Below are 12,638 nucleotides of genomic sequence, written 5' to 3' on the forward strand. Positions count from 1 at the left end.
GAGCAGGAATCTTTGGTCATTTGTATGTTCTTGTGCATTTTGATGATATTCATATTTAACTTTCATAAAAAAAAAAAAAAGAATGTTAAGATTGTCTGAAGTAGGAAAGAAAAAAATTCATTGCTATCCTCATTATTTAATTCACCATAAATTTATCTTTTCTTTTACCCCATTTGTGTTATCTTATCAATTTCACTATATTTTAATCATTCACAAGGTAAGTACATCAAAACAAGCCAAACACCCACGTGGACAAGGCCCCATATTTGCATTGGCTTGCCCTAAGGATCTCTAAACTGCTGTAGATCTACATGGATACACCACATCACACTCGAAAAATATAAAATTGGTAATTAAGAGAAGAATGTACTATTATAGTAACTCTATTCCTATAAGATATCGCTCAGGCATACCATCGGGGTTTGACCCTTCTACACAAAAGATTGTTTGCTGTCTTGCTAAAAAGTCTTAAACAAGATTTAATAAATTCATGTATCAAGCACTAGGGATTCGAACCATGCCAACATGATAGAAGCATGCTCATGAAACTTATTAGAAGGGTCTTGATGTACCCTCCTGCAAACAATATCATATAAGAAAACTATCCTATGTTTGCTCTTAAACAAGAACAAGATCCTTTCAGTAAAGGCCCTACATTCTTGGTAAAAGAGCAATAAGACACAATTATAACAACCAAAATTTCATATGGACTAGTGGTGTAATCAACATTCAAGCATAAAGTCAATCTTTCAAGTATAAAGTCAATCTTTACCTCCATAATTGTTCCAATTTGTTCACAAATACACAAGTGTCCTCAATAGAAACAAGGTCTTGATACTCATTAACTAATAGGTATCTCATGATGGCTAACATCAAATAGAGAATGGGGGAGCATGAGAGTCTTATTGTCAAGGGAAATTAGATTTTGATAGTGAATATACAATTCTGGCCATAAATCATGGGCGCCGACACAAATTGGCCATAGCAATTATAACACGATCTCAAAAAAGAGTAGTTAACAACAATTCTCGATGTCATGATCCTTACACCTTAAAATAAACCACACAACACTTTAAATTAAACTACCCAAAGTTTAAGGCAAGGAATTACCAACTGATGACTCCTAGTCAATACCTAATTGGTTCTCTTGGTGACATTTGCTTTAGAGGGATGTGAAAGTAGAAACAATAGGTAATGCTCAACTTGGCTCTATTATAGCCTAATTATCATAGAAAGAGGGGGAAACAAGCAAAGGAAAGAAACACAATGGGGGTTATGATGCTCGCAAAGGAAAGAAACACAATGGAGGTTTTGATCAGGCCGGATCCTTTGGACCTCTTTTGCGGTCCAAAGAATGCTCCCTTTGCGTGTATTGGTGGGGATGCATGGTCCCCACTTGTAAAATAGATGGGGACCATGCATCCCCACCAATACATGGAAAGAGAGCATTCTCTGGACCGCTTTTTGCGGTCCAGAGGATCTCCTCTCGGTTTTGATGCTAGGAGCTGCAATGGAATGTGGGTGAGTTATGGTTCAGAGGGAAAACTTGAGCCCTAAATAGGTTGACAACACTGTGTCTAGGGTGAGAGGAAATTTCAATGTGGATTATGCGAAGCTAGGATCGTGAGGGAGGTATCAAGACTTTCATTAGTGGTTATGCAAAGGGTAGGGCGTTGCATATGAGTTGCTAAGGTTATGTGGATCTATACAAAGAGGTGGGCGACCACGAATGGGCCAACAAGAGAGAGTAGGGTTTCGCGTGTGAGTCTAGGCTTTGAAGAAAACTTGGGTTTAAGTTAACCTCTTGATTAATCCCCTTATGTTTTTTTTTATTGGTGACTTAATATTGACTACTTGTAAGTTAAAGTTTGTGTCTCTTTTATTCTATGTAGGTTTTTATAAATCATTTGTGTTGGTTAACATGAGTGAAACTTTATCGTTCCATTTGTCTATTGACATGTAAAACAAGTTCAAGACCCTTGATGTGAAAAGAGAGCGATTTCCATGATAGACCTTTAGTAAACAATTGGGATGGAGCTTTCCATGAGTGGTTGCAAGGGCCATGATTCTGCAAGTGACCGTTGAGTTTCCGGGAGTTCTTGTGAGGGCTATGCTTCCACAAAGCAACCATGAGGGCTAGACTACTGCAAGAGTTAGGGTTCCACTGTGTTGTAATGAGGCTTCTGGGAGGGGACTTTGCAAAGAGGGATCTTTTTCTGCAAATGCGACTCCTTACTCTTCTCCCATTTCCCTTCTTCTCTTCTCCTTTGTCACCAGCTCTTTTCCTCCCTCCTTGATGACCCCTTGTAAGGCATGTTGGCATGCTAAGACTGACACTATCCTTTTGGTAGGAGACTAAAACCTTGGCTCACAATAGTATTTTAAAACTTTGATTCTATAAGTACCTCCCTTCTCCATTAAGCCTTTTGCTTGTTTTACTTGGAATTTTGGTATACTCATTTAACAGTTGCTAGTGATAACCATTTTATGTCAGTTTTTGTGAATCATAGCTAAACTCGTGCTTTTTTTATAGATGCACCATTATCAACTATATCTTAGAGTTATATACATTGAAGTTCACTTTTTCTTAAAGCGGCCATGAGTGAAGTTTTTTTGTTTTGCTATGATATTTTAGAATAACCACAAGGCTAATCTAGAACATGTATGATATAAAGCCTAGTAATTCTGAACCAAAATTACTTATATGTATTCTTTAGCTCAAATGAATACAGGCATGATATCTTGGCATGCAACACTTGTCTATATTGACTAAACCAACAAGAGGTTAATTGCAAATGCTAGATTAAGTAGGCACACACTTTATATGCATCTAGATTTGAAATAATGTGGTTATCTCACTTGTTCCTTAGGCTCAGGTCTTACCTGAAATTTATTTTAAGTTAACAAATTATCTATCATATGGATCAAATAGCGTTCTAAATGGCGGCAGAGGCAGCCTAAGCGAGAGGCTGACATCAACCGCACTGTCTTTGCCCTAGGTAGTGCTTTAGGCGGTAACTCATCTCCTTCCGTCATCACCGTGCCTGGAACCGTCGTGTTGGGAACCACTGCCATCGTTTCACCACCGGACGCGAGCTTGTAAGAGTCTGGCGATGAGCCAGGATGTGTCGCCCGGCTCGACAGTGGGCTCGGACGCTTTGCCTAGGCCTAACGATACTTTCGAACGCTTCGCGCTGTCATGACGATGTAGCCTAACCTGTCGCGTGGTCTCGATGACGCATCGACTAGTTGCCCGACCAAAACAGGGTACGCAGGTAACTTGTAAGTTAGAGTTTAATTAAAAAAATTTTAGGTTAATAATTTTAATCAACTCCTAGCTATGATTGAGATAATTTAAATATGCTTAATTAAAACCTAATAAAATTATCCCATTAATTTAAAATATATATATATATATATATATATATTAAAATTTTAATTGATATATTTTATTAAAAGTAATATTATAAAGAATAATGATTATTTATAATATTATACATAAAAAATAGTAAAAAAATTTTAACCAGTGTGCTTAGGCTGCAGGTGGTCACTCACTCCCCCACCACTTCCTACCGCTATTTATAACACTGGGATCAAATAATTCTCTTTTCATGTTTATTCATCCAATATTAGGTGGGGAAAAAAATCTAACACTGAACATTAATTTAATGCTAGTATGTTTCTAATGATTCCTGTTAGATTTCCATGTGCGTTCTCTTTACAAATTTTGTTGGAATGTTTATTTACAGAAATTAACAGTGTTGCTACAATGCTTGTTTTCAACAGAAACTTTACTTAAGAAAGTGTTTAATTTCTATTAGTAATTATATAAATACCTGAAGCCTCAACTAAGGACAACTTTTTAAATTTGTTCCTGAATGCTTACAGCTGTGAACTATCTTGCATTCTATGTGCATGTAAATATAATTTTCTGTGTTTTCTTAACCATTTTCCCTCTATTTTCAAGGTTTGAAGCAGATGGACAACTTGAAGCTATGTTTTCTGGATTAAGAGTTATTGATATACAAGGATGTTATGTTAGGTTGTCACTAAAGACATATATTCCGAACATAGACACCATTCTTCTTAGGCATAAAGTGGATTTTGTGGAGCCACCTATGTCTGAACACGAAATGCTAGTAGAATTTTCTGAGAGGAATATGGATATAAAGAGCATTGAGGTAGATTTGTTATTACAAGTGAATTTACTTTTATAACTAATCCTATTTGCTATGCCATTTTGAATCCCGTAGCAAATAAATATCTTTATTTAATCCCTTTGTAAATTAGTCATTAGTATAACTAGAACACTACTTTAAGACAATTGCAAAAAATTTCTTGATTGCACTTTGGAGTTTTAGTCATTTAGAAAGTCTTTAACATTTAAAGCCATTGCTTGTCACTACAATTGCACTATATATACTAATAAGCCGAGCTTCCGTTTGCCATGGACTTGCATTTGTCGTGCCCTGGAGTCTAGTATCCACTTACTATGAGGTACCTTCACTTAACGAGTTCACTTAGTGACACTACAATAATAGGAAACCAAGAATTGCAAGTAATCACTAATTCAAAATAAACAAGTTTTCTATAACACATGCACATATATATGTTAGATTTGATGATAGTGAGGTGAACGTGAGTCCTAGAGGGGGAGGGGGTGAATAACATGTTTGTAAATAAAATTGATAATTTTCTCTTGCTGTAATCCTAACAAAGTTACAAACTATGCACAAGAAAGAACACACATACCACATATAGTGACATAAGTAATTTAACGTAGTTCGGAAGCTCTCAGGCTCTTAGTACACTACCTATTATCTTTTGATATATCACTCCTAGGATCTTTTATCTTTCTCCTCTTTGGTAAGACGTTGAAGTGGAGAAGCCTTTTTATAAGATTGTTAATGGAAGTAGAAGAGGCATTCAACAGAGAACAAGAAAGCACACAATAAGAAAACAAACAACAAAATATGACAATAATATAAAGAATAAGATCTATTGTTGTTGCTATTTGTGGCCTTTGGATCCCTTTTTAAAGCTTCATTCACGAATTGCTTTGTTGGCATGATCTTGTAGACATGACACACATCAATTGATTGATACATCACCATTAGTTGATTGATACGATCAATTCCTGTGGCTTGCGATCGATTCTTATGGCTTGCAATCGATTCCTACGATGGCTGCTTAATCTAGGTTCATTAGTAGACTAGAAATCGCCTATTAGTTGACAAGCCTTGATCTAATCTTGTGACTAGTGATCAACTCCTTCGATTTCTCGTATACCACTTGTATCAGTCGATTGATCACAAATAATAGTCGACTGATCACAAATAATAGTCGACTAGCCCAACGGAAACATGATAGTAGAATATTTCTTAGTCAACTACACTAATCAATTGAGCTATTAATTGACTACATATAGGCATACAGTCGTTTGCACAATAAGAAACAAACATATCAAAAGTTTCATGGTTGATTGTTCCAGTCAACTCATAATTTGAGTTCGATCCATTTAATGGCCGAATCTCCCTAAGTTGAGTTCTACCCATATTTGAGTATATTTTCACCCAACTCTTAGCTCACCAACAACAACCTTCCTCCATGAGACCTCTCCTCAAGCTTCTCGTCCCTCGGATGTACTGAACTCTCTAACACCCTTCTTGTACCATCCTTTTCGCTTCACTTATGTAGTGCATCTCCAACATTCTTCTCTTCTCATCCTTTCAGATGCATTGAGCCTCTGGCTCCCTTTCCATGCCATTGTTCTTGCTCCGCTTGGGTACTATACTTCATTAACACAACTACCTTTGATCCTTCTCATCATGTGGTCCCTTAGGTGTCCCATATCACCCTTCTCTTATCTTTCCCGAACTTTGAACTATCGGGTATTCCATGTGTGCACACTTAGACACAAATCAAACACACAACAAGAGTCTAACTTAAACTCTTTGCTCAACCATCAAAGTCTGTGATCGCATCAGATCACTTGAGGGCTAAAGTTTTCATCTTTGGCAAATCATTTAAGTTAAAAAAAACACAACATGTGTAAATATAATGCTAAAAATGCAGTAAATGCAATAAAAGGAAAATGAAACCTAATTTGAACCTATTTCTATATGGGGTCAATTGCAATGATGGAGTTGTGTGTCTTGCAAAGAGAGCGAGAGAAGGTGAATGTCAAGTGAGGATGAGAGATGTGTGGATTTGTTTTGATTGATTTAGGAGCGAACTAAATTTCTAAATGGGGATAACTTGGTTTAGTTGCCACGTCTACTTGATGGATTCTTTCTGAATCCAACCCAACTTCAACTTGATGCGCAAAACCAATTTATTGGTTTAGTTTGACTTATTCGACTAATTTGGTGTCATACCCTTTTGATTACTAAGTTGCTACTTCAATGTAGCCAAAGCAACCAATATGTTTCCTCATTCTATTTTAAAGAAATTATGTGATTACATTTTCACTAAGAAGTGATGTTTTGATGCAATGACACCAAAAGTCAAATAAAAAACATATGCTTTGATAATAAACTTGTCTTATAAGATCAACAAAGCTGTATATGTACTTTATGATGCTAAGTGCTTTGGTTTGCTTGACCAAGCACTTAGGTTAGCCCCTAGCGTTAAGAGTTAAGACCACTGGAACCTTGGCACCTTAGAGTGCCTAACAACAATACTTAGCACTACTACAAATAATGAAAACAAGTGGACTAATAATCCAAAGTATAATTACTTAGCACTACTACAAATAATGAAAACAAGTGGACTAATAATTCAAAGTATAATTATTGGACAAGTATGGAAGGTGAAATAATATTGTGATTGCTTTCTTCAGGAATGATAAATTTATTTTCTGTCAAGGATTGTTAATGCTTTTGTTATGCTTAACTTGGTTGTTATCCAATTACAAACTCTTAACTCTGTTAAGGCTGAGCTTACTGCATTGCTTCTTTTTATTTTCCAATTAATTTAACAGACAATCCTTTTATGCTCTAGATCTCTGGCAGGAGGCCAAATATCTGAATATCAATATCTCTGGTAGAGCACCAGGTTGCCTTAATTGAATTTAAACACTAGCTCATCAAACTTAGCTAATTTTCCTCAAAAAATATTCTTAATGACTACTTATATTATATGCTCATTATTTTAGAAGTCTCTGCATAGCCACTGATATACATTTGTATAGCTTATCAAATGAGGGACCACATTGCATCCATTTTGATTGCCTAAAAGTTATGCAGGCTCAAACCCATCCTAGCTTGTAAACATCCAAGTCATGTTCAAACAAACATAGTCATGTATCACTTCCATTAATAGGTAACTTTTCTTTGGAACAATTTGTGTTGATTGGTTGATATGCGATTATATGTTATATGCTTTGAATTATATGAATTACTTATATTGATAAGGAAACTATTTTATGTGATAATGAATTATTATGATGATTAAGATAGATTGTAAAATTTTATTTATATTTGAGTGCCTAGGTTAATAATTTTAATAAATTGCTTACAAAATATAAGATATAAACACCTTTTTTGGCATTATCTTATACATTATTATTACTATAATTAATGATTTTTAAAATGTTGATTGCTTATGCATCCGCATACTACATTTGCATTATCGAGTGGTGCAATCACTTACCACTTAGATATGCTTATTAAAATCTTATGCTATAATATATGAATCTATATAATGATTGATATTGCTGTCTTGGAATTGATGTTTTATATATGAGATCTTTGCCTAATCCATTATTAGCAGCACTAACTATTTGGTGGAGCAATGAACTATTTTATAATCAATAATTATCCTTATAACAGTCACATCATATGCTATATGAATTGAATTAGATCAATGGTCTTTGAACATAGCATTATAATCTATATTATTTTCATGCTAATAATTCTTCCATTTTGTGAGTTTCCAGATCTTCCCTGGTGATGTTTGTATAGAAGGAATAATTGATACAATCAAATCATCCAGGTATCTCCTGTCAATTTTTTTTTCAAAATGGCGCCATGAGCATAAGTAGCTGAATAGGCACCAGTTTATTTTGCAAAACTAAAATTTCTTTTATTTGCCAGACCTAACTGGTTGGGGCAGTGTTGATTTCTATGGTTCAGTGTCAACACTCATTCTTGTGTGGATATCATACCTACACTTTGTGTTGATCAACACACTGTTTAATTTGTCTTGAATATGTTTTTACACCATCTAAACATATATAGAATTTGTGTAAAAACTTCAAAATAGAGAAAAGTACACAATATTTAATGAATTGAGACCATGCTCATTGTACTTTGTTGGATGCTCCATTATCTCAACATCCGAGATATGATGTGAGACCATATGAGTCAAACCTATTCTTATGGTTCATCGGACAAAGGGCTGACTTTAAGTTGTTACAAGCTTTAAAGTTGCTTCTATAATACATCTTGCATAAAACAAAGAGTTCTTTAGCAGCATGGCTCTGGTTATTAGGGTTACTTGAGAGCATGGTTTAAAGTGCCATCCGAGACGATCGAAACGGGCGAAACATCTCGTTCCTCCCGTCGACCGACACCGCACGACCTCGGCACTAGACTCACGACTGTTGCGACGTGTTGCGTGACCCTATGGCCGTAGCGGAGGGGTTGCTACCTGCAACAACAGCGGAGGGGTCGCATAACCCTTCCTCTGCCACCGCGGAGGCGTCGTGTGACCCTACAGTCGCTACAGAGGGTTCGCACCGGAGGAGTCATGCGATCCCCGCGACCATGATTGAGGGGTCGTGCAACCCAGCGGCAGCGCTGAAGTCGCGCGAGCTCGTGAGTGTTGTCGGATTTCAGATTTTCTTAATTAAACTTAGGTTAATTATTTTAATCAACTCCTAGCTATGATGAAGATAATCTAAAGAGACTTTATTAAACCCTAATAAAATTTTCTAATTAATTTTATATTTCATTTATTTTAATTTAAAATTTATAATAAAATTTTTATTTATTTATTTATTTGTCTTTTTTCATTTCTTCCTTTTTTTTTTAAAGATTATTTTTTATATTGTTTATTTTTTAAAATATTTATGTTAAATATTTTATTTTTTAATTAATATATTTTATATTTAAAAACTATCGAAGCTATAACGGCACAATACGATACGGTACCAAAACCGTATCGTTCCGATTCGGGACCGAAACCTCGGCATTGGTCGAAATTTTAAACCTTGCATGAGAGCACTTGGGTGAAAATTTTGAATATGAATATGTGACACCCCAAGTAGTTTCTATGCCATTAGTATGGAATGGAATCCATGAAGACTATTGAACAATCCCTGTGGCACATGCTATGCCAGCCAATCATAATACAAATCATAAAAATATTTTAATATTAACAACAATATTCACTAAATTAGACTGAGATTCTTAAGTACAAATTCAAACTGCATAATTGTAATTATAAAATTCTTACAGAATCATAAATATATGCAAAGCGAAACATGACTATAAAAGAAATATAGCTTCAACAACATAAACTAAATAAGACATGAATACAACAACAACCAAGCCTTATCCCATCAGGTGGGGTCGGCACTAAATGGGACATGAATAACAATGAAAATTTTGCAAAACTGTGCAGATTGTTGTAAATATTCTTCTTAGCAGAAATTGATTTTGACCTACTAGATATTAAAAAAAAATTCTCTCGTGGCCTTAGAGTATCAAGAGAAGGGGAAATAGTATGGAAAATTAAGAAGGGCAAGCAACAGGAAGTGAAATGAACAAAGTTATAGTATAATTGCAAAATAGTAATCCAAATACATGTACTACAATTCCTCGTTAATAATACTATATTATAATTTATCATCAAATTGTGAACTACTACCGTCAAATGAGCATAGTTCATGGGGTTTTAATTAAAATTTAAATTGATTATCTTAATCAACTCCTAACTATGATAAGGATAATCTAAAGAGGTTTAATTAAAACCTAATAAAATTATCTAATTAACTATATATTTTATTTATTTTAATTCTAAAAATATATAATTTTTTTTATTGATTGATTTATCTCTCTATGTTTTTTTAAAATTATTTTTTATAGATTTTTATTTTTTAAATATTTTTTTAAAAATATTTATGTTCAATATTTTATTTTTAGTTAATATATTTTATATTTTAAAAATACCGAAACCATATCGGCATGGTATGATTGTACCGAAACTGTATCGTTCCGATAAGGCTCGAAATTTTAAACCATGATTATAACTATATGATTTTTATTTAAAATTCTCTATATGTTATGCGTAAATAATGTGCATGTATAAAAGAGAAAATGATGTATAATCGAGGGAAGCCCTTATGAAATAGATATGAAATTCGATCTGTGTCACCTATTAATGCTAAATCACGATTCTCTTAAAATCATAACCCCCACACCGACCATTGCCCAAATTTTGCCTTTTTTTGGCCCAAATAGCACTCTTAAAATTAATGCTTGATGCACCATCATTCCTCAACTAAGTGTATTCTTCAACTGGACACCCTGTATGAACTTCACAATATTATAGCCACAACCACAATAGCTCAATCCTCACACCACACCTTCGTGTACATCCTGCTGTCCCAACACTCCCTATCCTTTCAATCAACTCTTCTTATGGTTTTACCTTGTATGAAGAAAAGGGGAGAGGAACCTATCTATATGTACTGTGTTTCACCAATAAAGCCCAGATCTGCTGTAAATGGAAGAAAAGCACATTCTGTGATGGATAATTGTTGCTCACTTAAGACTGCTAGAAATGAGGAATAATGAGAGAAAAAAAGTCAGTTTTATAATGAAAAATCACACAAAAACTCAAAGATCACACAATAACTTGAGTGGTAAGGCGTGATAGAAGGGGGAATGAGATGTTTTTGCTCACGTGATGCATGAGGGGGAAAGAGGGGAGGGTAGGGCTTCTTGTATCTAAGATGGGGGCCTTTGTTGATGGAGAGATTAGCTACAAGTGACACTCACAACAGGATGATGACATTCAACAGGGTTGCTTGTAGGTGGTACAATAACCCTCAGGAATTGTCCATGCAAAGAGAAAAGATTATAAGAGATAGTATTATGGGTGGTGCAGAAGGGGAGCCTTGGCGCAACGGTAAAGTTGTTGCTTTGTGACCAAAAAGTTACGGGTTCGAATCTTGGAAATAGCTTCTTGTAAAAAAAAGCAGGGTAAGACTGCGTACAATGGATCTTTCCCCGGGATCCTGCATAGAGGGAGCTTCGTGCACCGGTTGCCCTTTTTTTTTTATTATGGATGGTGCAGTGATCCGAGGGGCATTGCCCGTGAAAAGAGAAGGGGATTGCCAGAAATAGTGTTTTGGATGACTGGTGATGTTGGTGGACTATAGGAGCATTGGTAAGTTACGGGTGAGAAAGGACTCATGAGTAAGGAAAGGAGGGCTGCAATAAGGGTTTGTCAGTGAGAAGAGGACGGTGACATTCTTTCAGGATATGTAACAATGAGTTTAAGGTAATAATATCAACTTACCAGATCGACTGAATCAAATTGACTCAATCAATCCAGTATAACATAGTTTCAAGTAATAAATCTGGGAATCAAATTCAATTGAAGCCTAGTTTGAATCCAATGAAAAAATAAAATCAAATCTTACCTAATACAACTCTCAATTGGCAAACTTAACTCTAATAAATCCTAAATTAGATGCAAATACCACTAAGTCAGCCCAAATACTAATAGTTCAACTATATATAGTCCTAATTTCCCTCAATTAACTTCATTAGTGCCAGTAGTCCATAATTAATCCTCAATATATAACAACCTCCTTATCTTTAAAACATTGGTCCTCCAAATTTAACTTGTTAAATTCAAACTCTCTTGTTAGCTAGATAAGCCACAACTAGTAGTTCCTACCATGAATATAACTTCCATAAGAGACAACTAATTTCTAAAGAAGTTCCCGAAGTTCCCTCCACCTACTCAACTCCTATAAGGTGACTCCATTAGCCCACAATTCATTAGTTACAACTATTCATCTATAACTTAGTCTAAATCCATCTACTGCCACATATGCTTTTGCCTTCCCCACCACCCACCAAGATAGGACAAAGAAAACAAGCACTAAACCACTATAGCAATAACTTTTGAAACAAATCTTCTTAATTAGTGCCACTAGTTAATCTATCTAGTGTGCTTGCTGTGTAAGAATTATCTTTAGCTGATATCTAGGTCGTTGTTGCTGCCACACTGTCTACCTTTGGAGTTAGGGGTGATATTGCTCCTAACTCGGTGGTGGCTTCGTGCTTTGTGGCATCTTTAGTGGGCATTCATTGGTTTGATGTCACTCCAAACCTCTTACAAAGATAGCAACTTTTCTCTGTATACTAAATTCCGATCTATTGATCATGACCATTGCACTTTTTTTCTACTTTTGATTTTATTCAATTCTCTCTCCTTTACAATTGTTGAAGCTGATTTATGATTGTTCTTTATAGTTCTTGAACTTATTTTGTTAACAAAAATAGAATTTGAAATTTGAATTATGGAAGTATGATACATTAAATCTTCCTTGATGATATAGTGCTAATTAATCAAGGTATGAATAGATTAAATGCGAAAATAAATTATGGAGAAAATCT

At 35.0% G+C, this 12,638-nt stretch overlaps 1 protein-coding gene across 2 annotated transcripts in view; it reads left to right on the forward strand.

Moving 5' to 3' along the window:
- LOC122042352 overlaps positions 1–12,638 on the forward strand; it is a 53,938-nt gene that overhangs the window by 16,146 nt on the left and 25,154 nt on the right. For both annotated transcript variants that reach the window (XM_042602411.1, XM_042602412.1), the window contains exons 8-9: positions 3,968–4,181; positions 7,940–7,995. In XM_042602411.1, coding sequence (XP_042458345.1) covers positions 3,968–4,181; positions 7,940–7,995 — 270 coding nt within the window. The remainder of the gene's footprint in view (positions 1–3,967; positions 4,182–7,939; positions 7,996–12,638) is intronic.

This window comes from Zingiber officinale, chromosome 2A (genome assembly GCF_018446385.1).
Source record: "Zingiber officinale cultivar Zhangliang chromosome 2A, Zo_v1.1, whole genome shotgun sequence".
In the NCBI taxonomy this organism is placed as follows: Eukaryota; Viridiplantae; Streptophyta; class Magnoliopsida; order Zingiberales; family Zingiberaceae; genus Zingiber; species Zingiber officinale.